Below are 26,072 nucleotides of genomic sequence, written 5' to 3'. Positions count from 1 at the left end.
TCAAAGTGCCATCCATTTGAGTAAAAATTTCGCATACCATGAGAGAACCAAGCACGTGGATGTAAGGTTTCACTTCTTAAGAGATCTCATCTCAAATGGCCAACTCAACCTGATGAAGATACCAATTGAAGAAAATCCAACAGATATGGGGACCAAAGTGGTGACTGCCGCAAAGTTCAAGCATTGCTTGGACTTACTGCACATAAGGTGATGTATTAGAGATGAAAAAGAACACTTGAGAAGCCTGTTGTACAAGTGAGAAGCTGCTGAAGGGAAGTTGTAAGCTTCAAGGTGGAGATTGTTAATTGTTGAAGCCCACAATGGCGTCGTCTAAAGGAAAATTAAAGAACTATAGTTTTATTTCTCTTTAAATCCTGGTCATCAATTCAAGAGGCATCCAACGGCTGCAAATGACCTTGAAGTCAACACTATGAAAGAGCCCAAAATGTTCCTATTCAACAGATTGCAATATCTCTCTTTTCTATGTCTTTATTCATTCACTTTTGCTAAGGTTCTTGTTAATACTCAAACTGATTAATCTTTGTACAATCTGTGAGATTGTTCATTGGGGGTTGTGATTCCTTCAAGGATTAGAGGAGCTGGGTAGTCTTTCTCTAGGATCAAAGATTATTGTAAAGGGTTGTGTGAATAGTTAGCTAGTAAGTGAGCAATTCTTGATAAATGATTGTTGTACTCTGTAAACACATTTGATAACTCTAGTGCAATGAGCCTCAGTGTTCTAGAGCTCAACGTGGATATAGCTTGTTCAACCTTGAATAAGTGAAACACGGTAATTTGGTGTTTTTGTGTTCTTGATTGATCTGTGTGATTTGGTAGATTTAGGTGTGTGTTTAGACTAAGTATAACATAATCAAACACAAATCATAAATTCCTTTAAACAGTCTACAACCTGAGCATCTCCCAGCTTGTTCTTTTTGTACTTCTGATCTTCCTGAGCAGCTTGTTCTTCAAAACTCAGAGACTCGGAGTATAAACAAAACACAGCATTTTGTTTAAGTATCTAACGAAACTTGAGGCTGTCGTTAGAATGTATAGAACTTTAACAACTTCTTTAACATTTTTCCGGTAGTTGATGTGCTTGCCGTGCCCGTTGCATTTCAAACCAGATTTTTCAAGTCAGGATCAATGGTTGCTGATAGAAATTAAATCTTCCATTAAAATGATGTAATCTTTCATAATCTAATTTTTAACCAATCCAAAATGCAACCACTTACTCTCACATTAGTTGGTAGACAAATAATAAAGTTTGCGTTATAGATACGTTATTTTAGTGATCCATTGTTATTTATCGATCATAGAGACAATCAATTCTATTATTAACCCAATTGATAGAAAAACAGGATAAATTTTTATTGACCTTGAAACACAGAAGTCAAGAAAAGGACAATCAGTTGTTGATAGAAATTAATTTTGGTTCGTAAAGAATTAAATTCTGCCATAAGTTTGAAGCAAGAACATTGACTTGGAAAAAAAGTAGATAGTGGTCTATGTCAATACAAATGGATGCTAGCTTCAATAAGGATTCAATCTATTCAAATTATTGCATTGTCCTCTGTCTAATGGGTAAATAGTGATGGCAATGGGCCGGGCCGGGACCGGGTACCCCTTGGCCTAGGCCTAAGCCTGACCTCATGACACAGGCCCAAGCCCGGCCTGAGCCCATTACGGGTATGATAGGCAAAGCCCAAGCCCGGCCTGACAGGTTTTTTATAACCACAGGCCCGACCCAAGCCCACCTTTTTTAATAATGTTTATTTTAAAATATTAATAAATTTCAAATTTTTTTTATATTTTTAATTTTAGAAATAGTTTTTAAATATTAATTAAAGCTATTTCCGTAAATAATTTAAGCAATAAGTGAGCAATTAAAACTCCATAATATTTGATTATACTAACTTTTCAGCTGTGCATAATATGTTATGGTGAAATCCACATTTATAAGTTGAACCAAACCCATCTAACTCATTTAAAGATAATTTTAACATGTTAAACCTTCAATATGGGATGAAAATTGAGGTTAGGGTTTGAGAAAAATGGATATATATATATATATGTAGGATAATATTGTAATTAAATATATAGTATAAGGGTAAATTAGTAAAATTAATACTAAAATTTTTGGGCCGGGCCAGGCCTAAAGATATACCCATGCTTGGCCCGTACCCGAGGTCAGGCCTTAAAATCAAGCCCAGGCCCAAGCCCAAGCCTGCCAACCTCAGGTAAAGCCCGTCCCTTTTGGGCCGGGTACCCAAAAATGTCGGGCCCATTGTCATCTCTATGGGTAAAGGTTAATTTTGGTGTATAAATAATTTGGATGTTCAACAAATTCAACAATAGAATCTTATCATCTTTTGCTGCTCTTTGATCAAAATCTTTCAATCTAGCTTCAAATCAACAAGTTCCAATTAAATTCTATCATTTTATCTCATTATGGAGATGATATCATAGATATACTGTTGCTTTTCGTCTAAAAATTTAAAATTGATGATAAATATTTTCATAAAATTAACTCATTCTCTCGTGTAAACAAAATATATATCGCATTTTACAATGTTACTCTTGCTCTAAAATCAAGGAGTAACAAATAGTTTCTATCATATAGTGTTAATAGTTGTCTTCAGGTAAGAGAAGGACAATAATTGTTGAAACATCATATTTTGGATTTCAAATACTTTAATGCTACTAAGAAATAGTTTCAATTCAGAAAAATAACAATGTGAAATTTGAGATGAAACTTAAAATATGGATTTAAATATGCAATGACCATGGTTTTAATCTTTTCTTTTAGAAATTTGTTATTATTTGCCAGTGATAGGGATCCCATTGGCAATTGTGTTTTTATCCAGTTGAAAAAATAAATAAATAAATAAATTTGCACACAGTTTTAACATGACTATATCTTATCAAAGATTGATTTTAGATTGAAATTTTCATGTCCAATAAAAACAAAATTATTGATGCAGTGGTAGACATGACTTGATTGTTTTTGTTAAAATTATAAATTCTCCTCGATCAATTTCCTAGAAACATCACCCTCTCACATGCAAGAATTAGTGGCTAGCTATTTATATCGTAAATGGGACAACGGAGGAGAGACTTGACCCTGAAACATTAAATCCTATCAATACAGTTGAGAAATATATAGATTGAATTAAATTCTGCCAATACAGTTGAGAAAACATTTGATGAATTAATGTGTGTATAGGTATATAGAAGGACAACAGTTGTTGATAGAAATTAATTTCTATCGTAAATGACCTGTTTCATAATTTTTAACCAAGTACACTAAGTCAATACAGTTGGAAAGCCAGCTAACATTAATTCAAAAAGTTGATATATTTATTGTTTCTAGTTCAAATTTTAGAATGCCCTCATTAATTTCCTGGAAAAAGCTTACACACACATGTAACAATCCGTCCGTGTCAAGAAGGGTCAAGCCGTGTTATGTGGTTATATTAAAAAAGATGTCTCATCAGATCAGTTTCCTATGTTTTCAAAACATACCCTAATTCCTCCCCCTTAACACGGCTAATTTATTCAATTTTAGTCCCAAAATTCAATATTTTACATTCATTTTCAAGTGATGGAGGCTTTGATAACTAAAGCATTGAGAGCAAAGAAAAGGGAAGAAGAAATAAATGAGAAATAAATAGAAATAAATAATTGTGCAATTGCATATTGTACTCTTGGTTGGATAGATCTCTACAGGAGGTCAAGCCTTATAATTGATTTTAAGAATTTGATTTCCACCAATTCTACATCTTTTCTTTCATTTCATACTTGTAAATGTTTTTTTTTCTAAAATATTTATTCAAAATATAATTATTTATTTTATTTCACTTTAAACTTGATTTAACACTAGTATTCTTTTGTAAAATATTTGTAAATGATTTTCAATGTTCTTAAACTACATTTTGGTAAAACATCTTGTTAAATAATATTACTGTAGGAACATTATTGAACAAAAAATCACATATAAAAGTTAGTGGACTATTCACTGAAGCTTATTCAAAGTCTCCTAATAAAAACAAGTGTGCGATTGAAAATTGTATTGCAACTTGGAAAATCATTAAAGGAGCTCAAGTCATGTTAATTGATTTTATGGAATTGATGAGTCAACAATTCTCGATCGTTTCTTTCATATACATCTTATCAAGAAGTGTAGAAATTGTAATAAAACTTCCAAAAGAAAATAAATTTTGGTTACTTTGAGATGAATCGATCACTAAAAGGTCAAGTCGTGTTATATGGTTGCAATGTGTCATCACATCAGTTTTCGATCTTTTCAGATCTTTATTATATCATTCAGTATTATCTATAAAACAAAAATTATTTTTTTTAGTGTTTAAATGTTATTATTTAACAAGTATGTCTCATACGTGCCTATTTAACTTCTTGTTGAATTTACATAATTACAATGATAGATTTGCAATAAATTAAAAATGTATAAATAGTACTTAATTTGTTTACGATAGATTTATAACAGTAAATAATAAACTTTTAATATTGACTTCCAAGTCTTCTGATTTCTGAAAACAAAGACAAAATGTTCATGAAAAATCTTCTAACGGAAGAAAATGAGACAATTGTTGTATTAATATCGACTCAAAGTCCTTTGAAACAAAGACAGAATAAGGATTGGAAAAAATGTACTAACTTCCTATGAATAAGAAAAGAATTCGCTTTCATGAGAGTGATGCCTCTATGCATTATTGCTATGCTTCAGAATTTGACTTAAAGAAATAAAATATAACTTAAATATTATAGTTAAGTCCTAAGGAAACTATTTCATTATTTTTTGTTATTCCTTCTTTAAAATAAATACTTATTATTATCTGTCATCTTTCTCAATTTTTTTTTATTTTTTTTTATTTTTTATTTTTTATTTTTTTTTACTTTTAAACTTTTTGACTCATAAAAAGATTGTAAATGTCCAGAAAAGACAAAAATGAAATTTGGCAAAGTGAATGACTGGGAATTTGATAGTAGAAGGAACTGGGAATTTGATAAATATTTTTACAAAATTGCTGGTAAATAGTTTACTGATAATAAATATTCTTCCAAATTATTTTGTTGACTATTATCATTTTTTTTTTCATATCTACAATTTATAGGCATTATTTTTCATATCGAGAAATATCTAAGTCATACGCATCATAGCGATTTCAAAAAGTATTAAAAACCTCTCTGACCAGGGGTTCTGATATTTATAGAGGACTTTTTGGTATCTTTAATGGATATAATACTTACCAAAAATCGTCGAATCACTTAAAACTTTTAACTAATGTTGGCATCTAGTTTGCTTAAAATCCTATTAAAGAGCACTTAACAGCATTGAATATTACTTGTCACACCATCACTACAACTCATCAAACTCCCATGGAATTTCATATTCAATAGAAATTACAGTATAAACAAGGATTTGAATACATGAAGGAAATTTTAACTATTACATTTCCTATCTCATAAAATAGCCAATTTACTGTACCTCCCACTATAGTACATTTAAGACAATCTTTCACTATACAATTTGTATAAGCTCCTAAAACAACACATCATGATAATAAATAGAAATTATCTAAGTTTAATATGGTCTTTAATGGTAGCTTTTGATTGGGACTAATAAGAGGCGAACTGAAGCTTTACTTTTAAAGATCAAAGGGAGAGGAAGCTAATTCAGGTGGTGGTCGGTTGGAAAATCGCCAGAGATTGGTTGGGAATAGAAGAAAAACTTGCTGGATTAAGCGGCTCAATCTGCAAATTTTAGAAGAAATCCTGGAACAAATATTAGCTAGATTTATATAGCACGAAGAGTGCTTCAAAACGGTATATTACCCAGTGATAACTCGTCGGAATTGCCGGTCAAAGTTTGTTGACCGACGGTCAAATATACTAAAAAACAAATTAAAATTTGATATTTTTATAGCATTTCAACTTTACAAAGTTTATTTTTTATTATACAATAATTGTGTTTAGACAACTAAAGAAACATCAATCCGACTCAAAAGTTAGTAGTTTTCTTTAAGTCAAGAGAAGAACAATAATTGTTGATAGATATAGAAAAATAATTTCTATCATAAATGACCCCCATAACTTTTAACTGAGTACCTTGACTTGGAAAAGTAGGTTACTTTGAATGCCAGCTTGCAGAAATTGACAATTTCATTGAGTTGATTTGAGCTTTTAGAATTTTATGCAAATATATAGGTCAATAGCTTTATGTGTATAATGTGTTTGGTGTTCTTTCTTATATTAAAAAAATTAAAAAGTATTTTTATTTAACTTATAATGTTTTGCTGAAACGGGTGTTAAACATGAAACAAATAAAGTAAAGATACATTGATCTAATGCGAATTATCGCTAAGAGAATTATAAGCCAAACACTTGAAATTTGAAAACTATTAATTAATTACAGCAAATATGAAAAGTGACACCATGATATTTTTTAATAAAATTTTTTTAAAATTAATAAATAAAAGTAATAAATTTTATTGGTTTATCAATTCTAAAGGAGGAGTTGAACCCTTTTTCTCAATTGTTTTTTTTTCTTTTTCCTTTACTTTTTAAACCAAATTTATCAAATGAATTTTACAGGTATAAAAAAAATAAAAAATGGGAGAATAATAACATTTTATGATAGACTTCTAAATAATTAATAGTAACGAAAACTACAATTATAATTTTAATCAATACAACTGAGATCCTATGAAATCACAACATATTTTTAATTGATTACCAGTGTGGGATCTTAAATATTACTGTAAAGCCCTTAATATACTTTTTTTCTTATAGAAAAACGAGATTATTATTTTAACCTGTTGTGCCATAAGTGTTAACCAATTACATTGACTTGGAAAAGTGAAAGTAATAACTGGTTCATGTCAGGTAAAATTATAATCTTTAAAATAAAAAAGAAAAAAATTAATAACAAAATCTATTTTTATATTTTAAATTTATAATTTTTGTTAATTTAGATAAGATCAAACTATAAGCTAAAATTTAATGCTTCTCTTTTACCAACTGATATTAAATGTCTATCTTGATGCTTAGAGACTAAGAGTTGATTAGAGTATTAATACATAAAATATAGAGTATTAAAGAAAAAGGAAAAAAAAAAAAACTTATTAATAGAAAAGAAAAGGAAATCCAAATAGAAGTGGCGCCTCTTCCTATAAATAGCGTAGAGGTTGTGTGTTGCGAGTCACAAAGCTTGAGTGTATTAAGAGATGGATTGTAAGTGGTTTTGGGTGTTGTTAGTAATGATGTTGGTTTCTTGAGGAGAGGGGTGTTGGGAGGAAGAGAGAACTGCTCTCTTGCAACTTAAACATTTCTTCCCTAATCTTAATGGTTATCCTTACAATTGGGTGGAGAATTCAGAGTGATGTAGATGGGAAAAAGTTATGTGTGACAACAACACTAGAAGAGTCATCAAACTCGCTCTTTTGGTTGTAAGGGATTGGAATTTGGGAGAGTGATATCTAAATACTTCTTTGTTTTCTTTCTTCCAACAACTGCAATCCCTTAACTTAAGTGACAACAATATAGCTGGTTGTATTGAGAACGAAGGTCAATTGTCTTCCTCCCTTCAAATTAATTTATTTCTACATTTAGGTTTATAATTAATTTCTTGTAAATTTATTTGCATCTAGCTAGTACCATATGATTTTAATAAAATGATTTCATATTATTACAAATTTCTCAAAAATCTCTCATTTACCATTATTTAAGGATTTCAACGTATTTTATGGACTTGTTAATTTTATGATTACTAGTTTATGTTTTCAATATTTTGTGAATAATTTTGTGATATATTATATGATAATATGCATGAAGCAATTCATTTGCTTGAAAATGATTAAGTATTTGTAGGTTTCGAGAGGCTATCAAGGTTGAGTAATTTGGAGGAATTGAATTTAGTCAGAAATAACTTCAACAACAGCATCTTATCATCTCTAGCTAGTCTATTCTCATTAAAGTATTTGTATCTAAGTGAAAATAGATTTAAAGGAGTCGTTAATATTGAAGGTAATAAGCCAGCTTCTCATTCTCTTAATTTCAACCATTAATTGTTTGTGAATTTCTAGTAACTGGACTTTTAAATTATGCGTGTATGTATAAGAGTTTAACCTTGTGAAATTGTTTAATTTTTTCCTAGGTTACATTCTTTGAAAGTGTTGGACACGAGCCTTAATGAGGTTGGCCATCTTGTCAACCCCAAAGGTAATAAGTAATAATATTTGTGACCTGATCACAATTTATAGCTTCTTTGGAGCAAGTACAAGCTCTCGATCACAGCCACACAATTTTGTCCCAAACAAAATATCACAACCGTTAAAAAATATCTCAATATTTATAAAACCAGCAAAAGGCCTACTCATTATCTCGTGCCTGTCAGATTCAGTTTTGAAAACCAAGCTAGCAGAAAATGTTTCACTATAATTACTAGAACACCCACACAATTACCTACTTTTTTACGGGTTATGAACTAAACAAGGAAGGATATTTTAGGAATGTATATAAAATAGAATAATAAGCCAAAGAGCAACCAGTATCAGACCTCCACGCTCCTTTGAAAAGAGTGGAGAACACACATTACCAATTAGGATTGCAAAGCCATTTAAGGGTTGAAAATTCCCATTTTCACCTTGTTAGAAGATTTTTAATGAAATCAAATTGTAGAATTTAAGATTTTAAATTATTATAAATATATATTCTTCACTAGTTCACTTCCCTATAATAACATCTTATTGGGACATACAACTGAATAATTTGAATGGGTTTATTAATGTTCAAGGTAATTTAGCTAGTTTCTCATTCTCATAATTTCAACTTTTTTTTTTTTTTTTTTTTGGTGAATTTACGATACAATTGTACCTTTTAGATTAAATATATGAAACATTTTAATCTTGTAAAATTGTTTGACTATTTTCAACTTTGAATAACTTGGAGGTTATCGATTTGAGTTATAACAACCTCAACAATAGCATATTATCTTCTTTGGCTAATCTCTCTATATTAAAATCTTTGTATCTAGTAAATGTTGGTTTGGCTGCAACTGTTGATGTTCAAGGTAAGCTTGATTAAGTTCCTCATGTATTCTTAATGCTCAAATTTTAATTAAGCTTGTTTAATTTTTTACCAAGATTACAATCCTTGAAAAACTTAGAGAAGCTGGACATAGGCTGGAATAGGATTGACAAATTTGTCAACTCTAGAAGTATTCAATTCATTTCATCAACACAGACCCATAACCAAACTTAAGTAATAATATTTAATGACTTTATTTCTAACTCTCAAATTTCTAATACAAAGAACAATCTTTGAGAATGTTATACTAAGTAATGCCCACAACTATGTAAAATTATTTTTACATTATCATTTTCTAAAATTAAAATGAAAAATCAATTATTCTATTGTGTATTTGAAAACAGTTTTCATATTAATGAAATAGGTATAATTTGAATATTTAGTATTATCTTTAAAATAAAATGCATTTGACAATTTTAACTTGAAAATGTAGGGTAATTTAAAAAAAAAAAAATATTTTGTAAGTACTATAAATATTATTTTGAAAATTATGAAACTTAAATCTTGAGTTTAATTTTCTTTTTTTTTTTAAAAAAAAAAAAAAAATTCTGAATCTTGATTTTCAAACTGTCGAGCAAACAATTTTATTTTTCTAAATTTGAAAAATAGAATTATTTTTTATGAAAGAAAGACTAAAGTTAATTACTAGAAACCATTAAGACCAAAGCGTTACTAAAGTTAATTAGAAAAATATAATTCTTGAGGTTAATACTAGTTCTTTTTATAAAAGAAAAAAATTGTATTTCATAAATCTTTATACTATGGCTAGTAAATTTCTAATTTTTTTGATAATATTCATAAATCTTTATACTCAAAATTATATATATGAAAGAATTTAGCCTTTGAAATTGTTAATCTTCTCCTTGGGTTACATTCTTTGAAAAAGTTGGACATGAGCTATAATGAGATTGACCAATTTGTCAGTCTCAAAGCTTTTAATTAGGAGACTTTTAACTTTTGTGAGACTCTTATATAAAGAAGTATGGAGAATAGTTTTGTAAAATTATTTTTATAATTTTTTTAAAATAAAAATGAAAAATATTTTTTTCATGTTAATGACTTTTGACATTATTGACTAAAAATTGTTGGGAAAAAAAGATTTATTGTGTTCTGTATATTATTTTTTTAAATTTCCAAAATTAAATTTTGAGTTCAATTTTTTTTATAAAAAAAAATTCTTCTAAATCTTGATTTTCAAATAAACAGACTAGTTCTATTTTTAGGTTTTTAAATTGTAAAATAGAGAATGATTTGAAAGAAAGAAAAAATGAAGTTGTGATTGTTTTTATAATTTAATTAATCCAAACAGAAAATTTATATGTGTATTTACTAATTTATCCTTATATTTATTAATGCAATTATATATAACCATTATGTCATTATATAATAACTAGATGGCACACCCGCACGTTGCACGGGTTTATTTATTATATTGCTTTTATTTTATTATCGAATTTTTATATTTTAAGAAATTGTAAACGACTATTGTTTCACAAAAAAATATGTCAAATATTGATTATAATATAACATTTTGTTACTTTTTTTTTTTTNATTTTTATTCAACATTAGCTTTTTCCAAATGATTACACCCATGGCTGCTCTTGAGATTTTATCTTTGTCTACTTGTGGACTCACAGGTACACTGCCCAACCTAGGTAATTAATTATTTTATCCGCTATCATCAACATAAATTTATGATTTTGGTTCTATATTCATTAGTCAATAAAGGTTTTATTGTATTTTTAGGTCTATGCAAGCTGAAGCAACTAAAAGAGCTGTATATGAACAATAATGACCTAAGGGGTACCTTGCCTTGGTGCTCTGCGAATTTGACTTCTCTTCAACTATTGGATTAATGAAAGCATCTCCTTATCAGCCCTTAAACATCTAATATCCATCCAATATCTTTTCCTGTCATACAATAACTTCAAAATCCCAATTTCACTTGAACCTTTTTTCAACCATTGGAAACGCAAGAAGTTCTATGGTAAGAATAACCAAATATATAAAGAAATTGAGTCTCATTCTTTGGCACCACGATTCCAAATAAATTCCTTCATGTTGGGTGGTTATGGAGATGGTGGCACATTTCCCAAATTTCTTTATCATCAATATGACTTGGATGAAGTTGATCTCTCTCACATAAATTTAAAGGGAGAATTTCCGAATTGGTTGTTAGAGAACATCATAAACTAGAAATGTGTTTAACCGTAGCATTCCATCTTCTGTTGGTGACATGAACTCATTGGAAAGTCATGGGTTGCTTCTCATTGCAGCTGCTATCGTTATCAAACAACAGTTTGGAAGGTCACTTATTCACTAAAAATTTTAATCTGACAAACTTGATGAGGTTACAATTGGATAAAAATAACTTGACCGGAAATATCCCAGAAAGTTTGTCTAATTGCTCTTTGGAAGGATTGCATCTTGGCGACAACCATTTTAGTGGTAAAGTCAGGGTGGTTGGAAAACATGGCAGAATTGGTAGATTTTATAATGCCCAGTAACTATCTTGAAGGTCCAATTCCAATGGAGTTTTGTAAACTTAATTTTCTTGAAATTTTGGACCTTTAAAAAACTATTAATATCGAGGTATTTACCATCTTGTTACAACCTTTTAAAATCCAACAAGTTCACCTGTCAAGAAATAAACAAGAAGGACAACTCAATGATACGTTTTATTATAGCCTTTCTTTGGAGACATTAGATCTTAGGTATAATTTCTTCACTGGTAACCTTTCAAACTGGATTGGCAGGCTTTCTCAATTACGTTACTTCATCTTGGCGAAGAAAAGTTTGGAAGGTGAACTGTCTCTGCAATTGTGCGAGTTAGACCAATTACGTCTTATGGATCTTTCTCATAACAATTTTACAAGCTTTATTCTTCCTTATCAAAATATATCCTTGCATTATATGTACCCTTAATTTTCTTATTGTTAATTTTCTATTTTAATTCGAATTATTCACTAAGCGTATTTCCAACACTTCTTCAATTAAATTTATGATAAATTTCTCTAGTACTATATATGTTAATTAGAAAACATATCAATATGATATCCGAAACAGTAATTTCCTAGTTCATGGAAAATTCACTGTTGATATTATCTTTCTTCGTCACTTCACATTTTAAATGATTTTTTTGTTTTTTATTTATAAATAAGAAGTATTGAGACACAAAACAATTGATTTAATTTTACAAACAAATTTTAGAAATAATCTTTATTTTATAAAGCATATGAAAAGAGTCAAACAAAGAGGTTTAAAGTGGTTACTCTTTAGTGAATTCCACAATAAAAATTTTGTTAATATTATCGTATTCTTTTGTGCAAACAAGATATAATATTATTTTTTACAGCTGATAAACTGAAGAAAATCAAAATATAATGAATTATCCATGGTATAAAAACTTAGCCAATCAACCCGAATTTATTATTTCTAATAATGTTAATGATCAATTTATTGCTCTTCGTTACATAATAATTGAATATCAAACCATACAAGGATTTGAATCCACTTCTGTACTACTGGACTCATCTTGGCTTTTTCTCAAATAAAACATTACTTCAAATAGATACTCACCTTTGAACAGCTTTCTTTCTTGGAAAAGCAAAGAACTCAAACTCTCTGGAATGAAGCTCACTGCAATCTCCACCATGCTGATTTTAATTTACTTTTTCTAAGTCATTGGGTTAATATCAAACCAAGTTGATTTTAATAATCTGTATGTAATAACTTGGATTTAAAGAAAAACACAATTGATTACAAAAACACGAGAGAAAACTAACCAAGTGTTTCATTTGACAATCTTGAAGATAGTTGGTACAAGAAGAAGTTGTACAGCATCAAGGCAATCGGGACTCTGTTGGGTTCATAAATTTGTCATCACATCAGTATTATTTCGCTTGTGTATGCTCAGCCTTGAAAATATCAGTCATGGGGAAACCAATCACCTCGGGTACAGTAAAATACACTTCACATGAGCATAAGGATAAAAGCCCAACTGCTGCATTTCCAAATGATAGTAACCTGCAAAAATAAAATATTTAAAAATATAGTACTTCCAGACAAAAAAGTATTTGGCATGAGGAAAAACCAATATACTTTTATGTCACATTTGAATTATTAAAGCCAAAATCAAGCTTTACATCAAACTCTTCTTTGATGTGTAGAAAATAAAATTTCACAACTACAATTACCTTTAACCCTGCCAAATTGATATGATATACAAACTGAATTTTTTCCAGGTTGAGCAGCTAACAAACCGAAACCAAGTGGTAGAAATATGCAACAGAAGAAGTACTACCGTAAGACTCACAACCCCCTTTGTGAAGATTTATTCTGAATTGTAGTAACCAAACCCTAGGAATCAAAAGAGAAGAACATACACTATCAATTAAAAACAGAGAATCTTCTTCTTACTTCATTCAACATAAAAACAGCCTTCTATGTACAAAGATGTGATCCAAGTGAAAAAGGATCTTGATCGTTGATTGTACAGAAAACTAACACAATAGAAAAAAGATTGTCGTGGATCAACTGCATTTCTGCACTATTTACTTACAACCGAACTCTTCCTTCTGAAGTCAGAACAACTTCTTTTAACCAAAGTTTGCCAATTAACAGAGTACAAAAACAAAGGCTTCATTTCTTTAACGTCAGTTCCCTTTTACTAACAGCAGCATTAGTCCTCTTTGGATTAATTTTGAGTGCAGCTTGCTCATGGCCTTAAAACGTCCCTCAAGCAAACTTAAATTGTTCAGACTTAGCCAAAGAAAGACACCAACACTTCCATCACAAAAATACCAGTACTTCAGTTTCTATAACAAAATACTAAACACATCAGTAATACCAACCACATTAAAAAAAAATCAACTCTTCAACTCTTATAAAAAAAAAACACCAACACTGCAGTAGCAATACACATCAGGTTCACCAATACTTTAACTTCTATCAACATACCACAGAACTCAATCTCCTTAATCAATCCTTCAACTCTTATCAAAAATACCAAATTGCAGTAGCAATTAAACACAAATACTTCAATTTCTATACATACACCACAAGACTTCAATCTTCTTATCAACACACTAACAACTGCATCAGAATCACATATCAGACTCCATACTACATCACAACACTTCAAGTTTCAACACTACTCAGTAATCACATATCAGACCCATCAATATACATCAACAACACTTCAAGCATTCAACACTACATCAGTAATCACATATCAACACATCAATACTACATCAACAACACTTCAAGCATTTCAACACTATATCCGCAATCACATATCACACCCATCAATACTACATCAACAACACTTCAAGCATTTCAACACTACATCATAATCCATATCAAACCCATCAATACTACATCAACAACACTTCAAGCATTTCAACACTACATCAGCAACACATATCAAACCCAACAATACTACATCAACAACACTGCAAGTGTTTCAACACTACATCAGCAACAATTCTTGTATCAACACACCAAATTCCTTACTTAAACTTCTTATTAATCATTAAACTTCTTGTCGTCCCTCAAAGCAAGTTCTGGATGACTGATAACATCATCCCTCAGACTGAACTTGCATTTGAGGAGGACAAAGAAGACTCATCAGGATTAAAAGAAGAGGGAAGTAGAAACACCTACAATAGGAAGAATGGTGAGATGATCTCGTAACCGCTGAAACTAAGGACCGGAGAGTGGCTCAGTGAGAAGATCAGCGTTTGAAACTCAGTAGAGACATATTGAACAGTCAGACGTTTAGAGGCAACCATTTCTCGCACAAAATGAACATCAATCTCTATGTGTTTTGTGCGAGCATGGAAGACTGGATTAGAAGCTAGTGCACCAACACTAGTGTTATCACACCGAAGTATGGGAGTGGCAGTGACAGAGATATTGAGTTCCTAAAACAGATTTTACATCCACGCAACCTCAGTAGAAGCCTGTGCAAGTGCCAGATATTCAGCTTCAGTGGATGAGAGCACAACAACATGTTTCTTGGAACTCCATTGAACTAGATTGGAGCCAAGATATAAACAATAGCCACCAGTAGAACGAGGATGGAAAATCCTGGCCCAATCAGCATCCACATACCCTTCAAGATTTAATTCTCCTCCAGATTGTAATGTCAGACCATAATCAGCGATACATATCAAACCCATCAATACTACATCAACAACACTGCAAGGGTTTCAACACTGCATCAGCAATAATTCTTGTATCAACACACCAAATTCCTTGATCATTAAACTTCTTACCTTTAAACAAATGAAAGACAAATTCAATGCGATGTTGTTTCAATTTTCTTCATTTTACACCAACGATATCACCAATAAGGACTTTCTAAGATACGGCACTTATGTAATCAAATCTATCGCATATTAATAGCTCAAGTAATTAATGCAGATACAACTTACATACTTGAAAATACATACCTGGATGCGTGAACCAGTCCATAGATTTCCATTAACTATCTAAGTGTTTCATTACAACCACCAATTTAGCCTGATCACATGTACAGGAAATTCAGCAAGATATAAAAGCTTCAGATTCCACAAAACTATATTAATGTTTAAATATTTCCCGCTAAGTGAAAAATAATAGTATGGAGTACGCACCTAAAGGCATGACAAAAAAAAAAAAAGGCACTTGATACCATTTGATTTGAAAATCTCCTATGCTTAAAATAAGTCTATTGCTTTTAACTTTGAAACTTACCAATAATAATCTAGCCACAAATGTTGTTCTAATCCATTTGGAATGCTACTGCTGTTATTTCAAATTTAATTAGTATCTCACCACTTTTTTACTACTCACCACAGACAAAAACTTCCATACAAACTGAACTCTTGAATCCTCAGAGCTATCTCAAAATAAGCAAAACTGTAGCACTCACCATAATCCTGTCTTATGTATCATAATCTATAGTTTTCTACTACTCACCATAGAAGAAGAGCTCAATTACAAACTAACCCCTAACAGCACTCTCAAGATACTTAAAACTGAAGAAACAACTCATATCAGAATTTTGTCCTATGTAACAAAAGCAAAAAGATGGAGGCATCATGTTTGTCAGATGTAATCCTAAACTGAACAGATAAAAAATCTTAATTAATATTTGAAGTACATGATAACAAATATTTTTTCACCATACATGACAGAAAAAGAATCAAAACAATCCAATTCAAAAACTTCAAAAATATCCCATCCAGACTAATTAAGATAAGCTGATCCAATTCAAAAACTCATCCAGAGTAAGTTAAGATAAGCTGATGCAATTCTTTAAAAAAAAAAAAATTCAAGTGTAAGCACATCAAAAGACTCACCTTCTGTATACGCAGAAAGAAGTTTACGAGCACAACAATTCTAGTCACTTCTCATAAAAGCATCAATCCTACAATGAGTCGAAGGCATAGAAAGCTTTGGCACAAAAGCATGACAAATAAATCCTACAGTAGCAAGAGGTTACAAATTCTAAAAACATTGCATCATTATTTATCGAACAAATAAATTCTACAGAACATCTTTTAAGAACACCATAAGTGCATATAAAATATATCTAGGTTAGTCATTCATTGGCATAAATTTTTTAATCAAATTTTCATATAATTAATCAGAAACAAAGGGATTGAATTCGGATCATAATATATTATATTCTTAATTAGAAGCAATACAATTTCAATGGCGTAGAATATGTTAATTGCTTCTATTACAATAAAAATTCCACAGCTAAAGCTAACAACTTATTAGGTCAAGAACATATCTCGATAACCAACAAATAACAATCGTACCTTAACATTTCCAGCTTCTTTGATCGCCTCCACAAAGCTTCAGTTGGAACAAAATGTTGTGGCTCCATAAATGAACCCGAGACATTGTGCAAATTACAACATCAACTTTTTTCACTGCTTCCACTGGGCTCTTATGATAAAAAAACGAGCTCTCAACTAGAATAGTCGCTTCCTTTTTGAACAACAACAGCATCTGAAGCTTTTCAATGTCAAGTGCGATCTCTGGACGCTGAAGACCTAAAAGAAAGGAGACAACGGTAAAGGAGCTCGGCGACGACGGGGAAGAGAAGGAATCTAGGCGACGCAATAAAATCGAAATGAAATAAAATGGTGTTAGGGATTTCAAAATTGGGGGAAAGGCGGGTACTGTTGAATGACTTATAGATTTGGGAAATATTTTATAAAAATCCCTCATAGTTTCCAATATATACAATATAGACCCGATAAAATATCATTTAACTCCCCCCATTGCATTTATCTGATTTCAATAAATTAATAAACTCTCTGGTGAAATTCCACATAAAATGTGGATGACCTCCTACTTCTACTTTGTCATTGATTTTCTCCCACGATTCCATTGTTGAATTGTAATTATAATATTATATGTATGTCATCTTTTTTCTATTTCAATATGTTTTTTGTTTTAAATTGGAATGAGAAAATCAAATCCGTTGAATCATATAAATGAATTTCAAAACTTATGTAGTTTTTAAAGTTTATCAAATTTATTCAAATAGATTGATAGATAGAAAATTTGGATTTCAAAAAATTGTGTATTAACTTCAACATGAAATGGCAACAAATATTTAACAAAATAAATTATTTTTGCAATTCCATTAATTGGTTTGAAATTAATCTCTAAGGAGCAATAAAGCTATGGACACCAGGGTTTTTGCACCGAAAATGTGTACCAGCCTATATGTCCCCCTAACTTACACCAGTAATCCAGATACGTAGTGAAACAATAAATATTTTTCTAGTGAACGGTCATCCATCAAATATGGATAGCCATTCACTTACATGGACTCCCGTTCATTTTATATGGACAGGGTCCATTTACTACGGATGAATAGAATAATTTTTTTTTATAAAAATTAGAGACAGTCATTTATCCATTATGGATAACTCGTCCCTTTATTTTGGACGGACATTCACAAATAAAGAAAACGTATCTATAACTAAAATATGAAAATAAAAAAGGAAAAAATAAACTTTGGAGACGGCCGTCCGTCCGTTATTATGGTTATGGACAGGGGAACGGACGGGAACGCCATCCATTCTTTTAAAAAAAAAATTCTAAACAAAAATAGCAAGCCCCTCTTCTTCTTCGTCTTCGTTCCCCATCTCCCCTCTTTTTCTTCGTCTTCATTCCCCATCTGCGCTTTTCTTCTTCTTCGTCTTCTTAGTGATTCTGTTGATGATCTGGATAGATTGACTGGAGTTGAAGATAATGAGGTTGTTGTGAATGGTGATAAACCATTTGAGATTCGCCCAGGTTCTCAGTTGCCAGCCTTTTCTGGTGCATTCACATCTGCTCAGGTGAGAGATGTATTTGATACGGAAATGGATCAGGATAATAGTTTTGACAGGGATGGAACAAGCACCATATTTAGGGAAACTGAGAGTATCTCTGTCGGGGAAGTAATGAAAAGTCCAGTTTTCAGTGAAGATGAGTCGTCAGACAACTCATTGTGGATTGATTTGGGTCAGAGTCCGCTGGGGTCTGATAATGCTGGGCACTTGACCAAACACCAAATTGCCTCTCCCTTACCACCTTTTTGGTTCAGTGGCAGGAAGAACCACAAGCGACTCTCTCCAAAGCCAACATCAAAAATGTATGGCAGCCCAATTTATGATGACAAAGAGGTAAACCTGGGGCCAAATGGTGACCATTATGTATTTCGAAAAATCATTCATGAGACGTCGTCGTGAGACGGACTCCAGTCCAGATCACTTTTGAGTACGGTTAATCAATGGTTTAGTTTTACTTGCATGAAAAATCAAAATTTTCAATACTCAATTGAAGATTTGTTCGAATAATAATTTATCCTCTGGTTAAGGTTGCTGTATGTTTATTTGTTATCAAAGAGACAAGAGCTCTTATGATCTTCTGTACCACTTTATTAATTTTACTGATTAAAAAGTTTTTTTTTTTTTGAGGTTAATTTTTCTAAGTTTTCAGTGTTTAAAGCAACTAAAAAGGATAGTTTCTGTTGGAGATAGCTTAATGTTGCTATAAGTTTTAGTTTCTCAAAATTTATGGTTCGAGTAAAGGAAATGAATGCTTAAGTTTTGATTTCTATGATTGTAGTTCCAGAAAAAACCTCAATTGCTGAAGATGGCAGTCGTGTTCGGTGATCTTAACTCAGCCTCTGGTTTGAAGAAACTTGATGAGTACCTTCTGACTCGTAGTTATATTACTGGGTGAGTTCTATTTTGCCGTATATTTGTCTGTGTGCTCCCAAGAATAGTGATGGTAATGATGGTTACTTTCACCTGAAGAATTTTAAGCATTTTGCTGTGTTGCTCATATTAGGTACCAAGCTTCAAAGGACGATATTACAGTTTATTGTGCTCTTTCAAAGGCACCGTCGTTTGAATATCATACAGTTTAGCCTCGCATGCATGGTTTCTCGCACTCACTGTATAAAAACCAAAATAATGGACGGGCGTCCATTCTGTACTAAATTTATGGATGGCTGTCTCCAAAATTTTTATTTTTTTTTATTTTTATATTTTGGTTAAAGATGACATCCCTTATTTGCGGGCGTCTATCTAAAATGAAAGGACGGTTATCCATAACGGATGAATAGCCATCCCTAATTTTTATAAAAAAAAAGTTATTTTATTTTACTTATGGACGGGCGTCTTTTAATTGGGGGACGTTTGTCTGTAGTAAATAGACCCCGTCCATGTAATATGGACAAGAGTCCCTAATTTTTATAAAAAAAATTATTTCATTTTACTTATAGATGGACGTCTTTTAACTGGGAATGTTTGTCCGTAGTAAATGGATCTCCGTCCATATAATATAGACGGGAGTCCATATAAGTGAACGGTTTTCCATCTTCGTTCACTAGAAAAATATTTATTGTTTAATCACGTGCGTGGATTACCGGTGTAAGTCAGGGCGTTTTCTTTCTGTAACCTTATTTACTCCAAATGTGATTTTAACTGTGCGATTTTGTTCAGTTTTTGCTGGTTACTAAGAGAGACTTTGCAGAGAACATTTGCTGAACTCTATTTACAAAACATTTTTTTGTTATTCATTTGCTTCTATGGTTATTTTTACCAAGAAATTAGGGTCATTGTTTTTAGTATTTGTGTTTGTTTTGTGGTGAAAAGCAAGGTTTATGAGAATGGGTGAAGTGGTTTTGAGCAGTGAAGAAGCAATGAAAATGGAGTTGGAGACAGAGAAGAACGAGACTAAGAAGGATGGCTCGTCTGAGGTGGTTAGGTGGGAAAGATTTCTGCCGAGGATGGTTCTTAGAGTTCTATTGGTAAAAGCAGATGATTCTACACGTCATATTATCTTGGCTCTTCTTAGAAAATGCAGTTACAGAGGTATTACTTTAGTGCTTCTCTTCTTCTTCGTTATTCAATTTCATTTTATTTTTACTTCTTCTTTTGTTTTTTTCTTAGTGGCATTTGTTTTCTGGCGATTCCCATAAAGCGCCAAAATTTATATCTTTTCCTTTGTCAACAACAGATGTGCTAGCACAAGTGATGACATCTTTGTTTGATTGGAAGTAGTTGATTAATGAGAATTCATGCAAATATATTTTCACTGTTAATGTAATTCAATACTGTTTGTAGTTACAGGGACAGGTTTGAATTATGCCATTTAATTTTATATAAAATAGAATTGATAAGGTAAAATCTCTCTTTTTCGCTCTTAATTTTGATAATGCACAATTTCCTACTTATATTTTGCTACTTTTAATGGGCAGAAACAAGTTAGTGAAGTTGTCAATGCTTTTTTGGTGAGAGGTTTGTGAATTGAATTCAGTATGTGTATTTTTTGCATGCTTTGCTCAGTTTTGGAATTCATTTGGTGATAATGTTCGTTATTTATTTGATTATGATTAGGTTTATGGGTTTTGGGTTAACGGCAAGAGAAAAAGAATTGAAGTGGAGTCTGGGCAAATTTCAGGTAATGTTCGTTATTTATTTGCTTATGTTTTTGTAAGCTCTAACAGAGAAAATCTTCCAAAAGTTAAATCTTCAAAACTTTCAGGTATGCTTCCTGTAGAAGGTGCTATTTAGCTTTTATCATTGTAATCCTGGTCTTGATACATATTCTTTTGCGGGCTTATAGTATTTCCGTTGCTTAAAGTGATTATTAATACTTTTTTTTCATTTTTTAATTCTTTTTTCTTGTAGATAGGAAAGACAAAGGTGTTTCTGAGGGCTGGTCAGATTGAAATTTTAGATTATAGGCATGCTGAGGTTCTGGACAATTCTGCATCGTGTATTTGTTTCAATCAGTGATGCTGCATTTTCCCTCCAGGCATACTGGAGAGGTTCTTATTTTTTCCTTTTTGCTAATTTTAGGGTTTCTATTTTAGGATTTGTTTTTTCAAATAATTTGTTATTATGTTTGGATGAGATCCATGGGCTGACGGTTCCTGGCGATGGAAACTATCATATTCAAACATTGCATGAATCAATTGGTGTTGCTGGCCAAATTATTCCATGGCACTTTCCTTTTATCATGTTTGCTTGGAAAGTTGGACCCGCTCTAGCATGTGGTAATACTATTGTTCTAAAGACTGCTGAGCAAACACCTTTGACTGCACTTAATGCAGTGAAGCTGTTCCATGAGGTAGAATTTAAAATATTTATAGTATATTATCTTCATCAAGGAGTTTATGTGATCATATTTAAGAAGTGGTCACCTTCTTGCTCATTACACTCTAAATCAAGGGATGCTCAAACAATTGTAAGCAATCAGAAAAAAGTGTCTTACTATGGATGGTTGTTATGCATTGCCAATGAAACATGAAAGAAGATGCTAAATATGAGTTAATAAATTGGGATATTGCAATTCCTCTACCTATATTATTGTTCCGCATGATTTTTTTTATTTTCCTGTTGTCACTTTACAATGGTTTTTGAGCTTCTAAGCAAAATGGCATCATTTCACAGGCTGGTCCTCCCCCAGGTGTTCTGAATATAGTTTTTGGCTATGGTCCAACCGCTGGTGCGCCTCTTGCCAACCATATGGATATGGACTAGGTATATATTGAGCTTTAATATCCTTGCTCATCATTTCTATACGCATAACGGTGTTAAGTGTTGAATCTAATAGCTTGATGAGTTGATAACCTAATCAATTATGTGGACACAAATCGACCTGGTCTTTTGGAACCCAATCTGAGCATTTGCTACTTACATTGGGCATTATTTTATTATAAGCTTAGTCATGGTTCATTATCTCATGGTTTTTAGAATACGAGTGATTAATACCATCACCACTACTATTGCAGCATGCTTTCACAGGATCTACTGAAACTGGTCAGACTGTTCTTAATTGGCTGCAAAAAGCAATCTTAAGCCAGTGACCTTAGAGCTTGGAGGGAAATCACCTTTTATAATGTGCGAAGATGCTGACATTGACCATGCTGTGGAGCTAGCGCACTTTGCTTTGTTCTTTAAGCAGGTTATTTTATGAAATTTTCTGCATAGAGCTAATTTGCAGCATTTGAGCACATTAAAAATATAAAAAATTTGCTGCCTGTAGGGAAAATGTTGTTAGGCTGGGTCCCGTACTTATGTATACAAACGTGTATATGTCAAAGGCACGTGCCATTAAACGTATTATTGGTGATCCCTTCAAGAAGGATATTGAACAAGGTATATTCATATGCTGTGTGGTAGACACTCTGAAATAGTCTCATAGAAGTTTCTCTAGGGCTCAGGTTTCTCATCTTAACTGTCAGTACTGCTACACAACAAAAGTCAGTACCGAGAGGGTCCATTCATAGTATCTTCAGACTGACTATGGTTTCATAGAGTGCATAACACTAAGACTACTAATATGCCTTTGCTTTCATTCAAATGGAAATTATGCTCTCCCTACAACTGCATACTAATTCTGATCTGCAGTTTTGAGAAAACTATACATATATGTCCTCTTCATCCAATTCAATGCAACTATAAATTTACATCAGGTACTTGAGTTGCAAATTGATACCTCCAATGAACCCTATCAAACTCTCAGATCAACTCAGAGTAGTTCCAGAAGGTCCTTAGGTACATAAGGCCAGGCATTGAAAGCAATGCAACCCTTGAATGTGGAGGTGACAGATTTGGCACCAAAGGATACTTCGTTCAGCCTGCTGTCTTCTCAAATGTTCAGGTACTATTCATTTATCTCCTATAATTTCCTCTACCCATGTGTTTTTGATGCGAACCTACTCCGTTTTACTACTCAACCATCCACAAATTACCAACACCAGAGTATTCCACAATTAATTGTAAACATCTTGAAACATCCAGAACCTCAATGTATATATTCCGTGGAAAAGTTCAGAATTACATTCATGGATAAACTATATCTCAACACCAGAATTCAATTAACAAACAATGAAAATAAATGGAAACTAATACGCTGGACTTCGAGGGCCAGCTACCTCCCCTTTCACTAAATTCTCTCTTGATGCCTTTTCAAACTCTGCTGCTCCCTTTTATTCATTTCCTTCCCTAACAGAATTCAACTCTCAGCCACTCATCTGTCACCACCTGTCCACTCCACCTTTTTCTTCTCTTCACACTTTAGTTGCTCCCTTTATCACAATTGATTCCCTGTTGCTTCTTCCCACGCCTCTTATTATAAATCCTCACTTCACTTGTTGTATCAGTTTTCATATCATTATATCTAACATGCTGATTACATTTTAATAAAATAGGACAATATGTTGATAGCACTAGATGAGATCTTTGGCCCAGTGCAATCCATATTGAAGTTCAGGTGAGTAAAAACCATTTCTTATATTTTGACATCAGTTTCATTAAGGCATCTCATCACAATTATCAAAACTAATGGTATAGCTGATTGGATGTTAAGTTATAAATGTTACTTTAATAAATAAAGGTTTAATATTGTTTTCAATGCATGTTATGTTTTTCCAGAATTTGGATTTATGGTGATTTTTTTGCTTGATATGATATGTTTTATGTTGAATTGGGGAACAACATTGGAGGTAGTTAGATTTCTGGTGCACTTTTTTGGTTGACAATATGGGGATCTGATTAGTTTTTTCATTAATTAATATGATTGTTTATCTTTTGGTGATCATGGGTTGATTCTTTTTGCTGTGATCAACTTTTTTGCAATGTGTTTTTTGTATTGTTAAGGTTAGATTTTGGAACTTTCATTACAGGTAGTGGTTTCCTCCCATGTGGATTTTTAGTATTTAGTATCTGCGTTAGTTGATGCAATGCATAAATAGGTTTTGAATTAAATTTATTTTGAATGTTTTGATGTGAATTGTTTAGTTCCGATGTTTGTAACTTTTATTTATTAGGTTTTATCATTCATTTCTATTTATTGTGATATTTGGATTTCAATTGATTCTAAATCCTTTGTCCTCTCATTATAGATGAAGAGGTTTGATGATTTCGGTTTTTTCTTCACAACTATGTTTAATGCAATGCATGTGAAGTTTTGTGTGTTAGCTTTCGTTGATGGCCTTAATTTAGTTGAAAATTTCATTGAATTGAGTTTTTTAGTTCCTTGATGTTTGGTATTGTTTGAGAAGTGAAATTTTCATAATGTGATGGATCTGATCTGAAAGCATGAACTTGATTTGTGCTTATCCTGGCCTTGCAGAAGCAATATGGTGGTTGAAAATTCATGATAATCAAAGGGTGTGTGTGGCTCAATCAAAGCCCATATCCAGATCCCCGGGTGAGCCAAATTGTCTTTTACCATAGACAGGGTTGTGTGGTTTGGAAGCAATTGTCGTTTTAATCATCCTGCTTATGCCGCTGAGTAATTAAGATTTTATACTTTGAAGTGGCTTCACTTATGTTATGTCAATTTTATGTTATGTAAAATGGATTATTAATGTTGCTTCAACAGTTTGCACCATATGTGAAGCATTTATCAAATCTGGTGTAAAAATTGCACCATGCTTTTTGTTACTTTTACTTAGACTTCTACCTTTTTATCCTGTTAAGTGGTAGTCTGGTAGTGTACTTTGTATCTCATCATATTATATCTGAACAGTGCTGACATAGGGAAGAACTACCAGAGAGTTGGACAACCTAACTGGGGTACAATTCTTCCCTTCGTGAGATTATATGATTGCTGGTGTTTATCTTGCTCTTTGCTCTGATATATTAGAATGAAAGTTTTGCAGGAAAACTGCAGACACAGAATGCTGTATTTCTATAGAGATTGGTGGGTATGCTATTTTCTATTAATATTAGCAGTTTTCTCACACATGACATCTTGCATTTGGCAGCTACTGCTAATGGTTTTGCTAGTGGTTGACTAACGAGGAGCAATTGGAAGATTTTGGAGAAGTTGGTTAGCGTTGAGTTGACACCAATTAACACTAAAGGCTATGAGACTTTGTTGAAATTGGTGCGAACACAGCTGGGATAGCTTTGATCTTTTATGGTTTTTTCATGTACAATGTAAATGCAATGGAGCAGCTAGAGGTTGGATTGCTTTTGAATCATTGAAGAGCAGCTTCTTGGTAGAGTGCATGGTGTTCTTGGAGGCACTCGAATGCAGAGACATTCCTTGATATGAGGGAAGCCGACAGCACCTAAGCTTTCTCAAAATGGTGCCGCACAGGAATCTTCCTTGGAGACTCAAAGAATTATGCTGGTAATATTTTTGGTATTTGTTTTATTTTAATCAAGTACTCCGTTTATTTATTTTCTATTCATTTTTTTATTTTCATGGTATGTCTGTCATATGGATTCAACTTTTTTTAGATGTAAACTGGAAAGCAAAGTACTTCAAGCCAAAACCATTTTTTCGTTGTTTTACATGTTAAAACATTGTTACCATTAAGAACAAAGGAGCAATCAAGCCTGAGCTCTATATCAAACTTAAGCAATGCAAATCAGAGTGTGTTATATAAACCTATCAATTCTTTTGTGAGTCCCATTAAAGGTAAATTTTTAAAAATAATA

The 26,072-nt window shown here is 32.0% G+C and overlaps 1 protein-coding gene and 1 pseudogene across 2 annotated transcripts; one reads left to right on the top strand and one right to left on the bottom strand.

The window, feature by feature from the left end:
• Positions 1–14,358: 14,358 nt before the first annotated feature.
• On the bottom strand, positions 14,359–15,705 carry LOC116133263 (secreted RxLR effector protein 161-like). Of its 2 annotated transcripts, none has more exons than XR_004128518.1 (2): positions 15,387–15,479; positions 14,359–15,309 (listed from the first exon to the last, which is right to left on the bottom strand). XR_004128518.1 is itself a non-coding variant. In XM_031418970.1 (2 exons), the coding sequence occupies exons 1-2, from the start codon at positions 15,593–15,595 to the stop codon at positions 15,045–15,047; spliced, it is 297 nt and encodes a 98-aa protein (XP_031274830.1). In that variant the 5' UTR covers positions 15,596–15,705; the 3' UTR covers positions 14,359–15,044. The 2 variants fall into 2 exon arrangements, 1 of the variants encoding a protein (XP_031274830.1); XM_031418970.1 differs by lacking the exon at positions 15,387–15,479 and adding an exon at positions 15,564–15,705.
• Positions 15,706–20,278: 4,573 nt separating this feature from the next.
• Positions 20,279–25,678, top strand: LOC116133321 (annotated as a pseudogene).
• Positions 25,679–26,072: the final 394 nt, after the last annotated feature.

This window comes from Pistacia vera, unplaced genomic scaffold (assembly GCF_008641045.1).
Source record: "Pistacia vera cultivar Batoury unplaced genomic scaffold, PisVer_v2 Contig268, whole genome shotgun sequence".
NCBI lineage: Eukaryota > Viridiplantae > Streptophyta > Magnoliopsida > Sapindales > Anacardiaceae > Pistacia > Pistacia vera.
This window is presented reverse-complemented; position numbering and strand designations above follow the sequence as displayed.

Coding starts and splice junctions, on each gene's coding strand:
- LOC116133263 (XM_031418970.1), bottom strand. CDS start 15,595: ATGGAAATCTATGGACTGGTTCACGCATCCAG. Junction 15,310..15,563: donor GGACTGGTTCACGCATCCAG/GTATGTATTTTC, acceptor AAACCCTTGCAG/TGTTGTTGATGTAGTATTGA.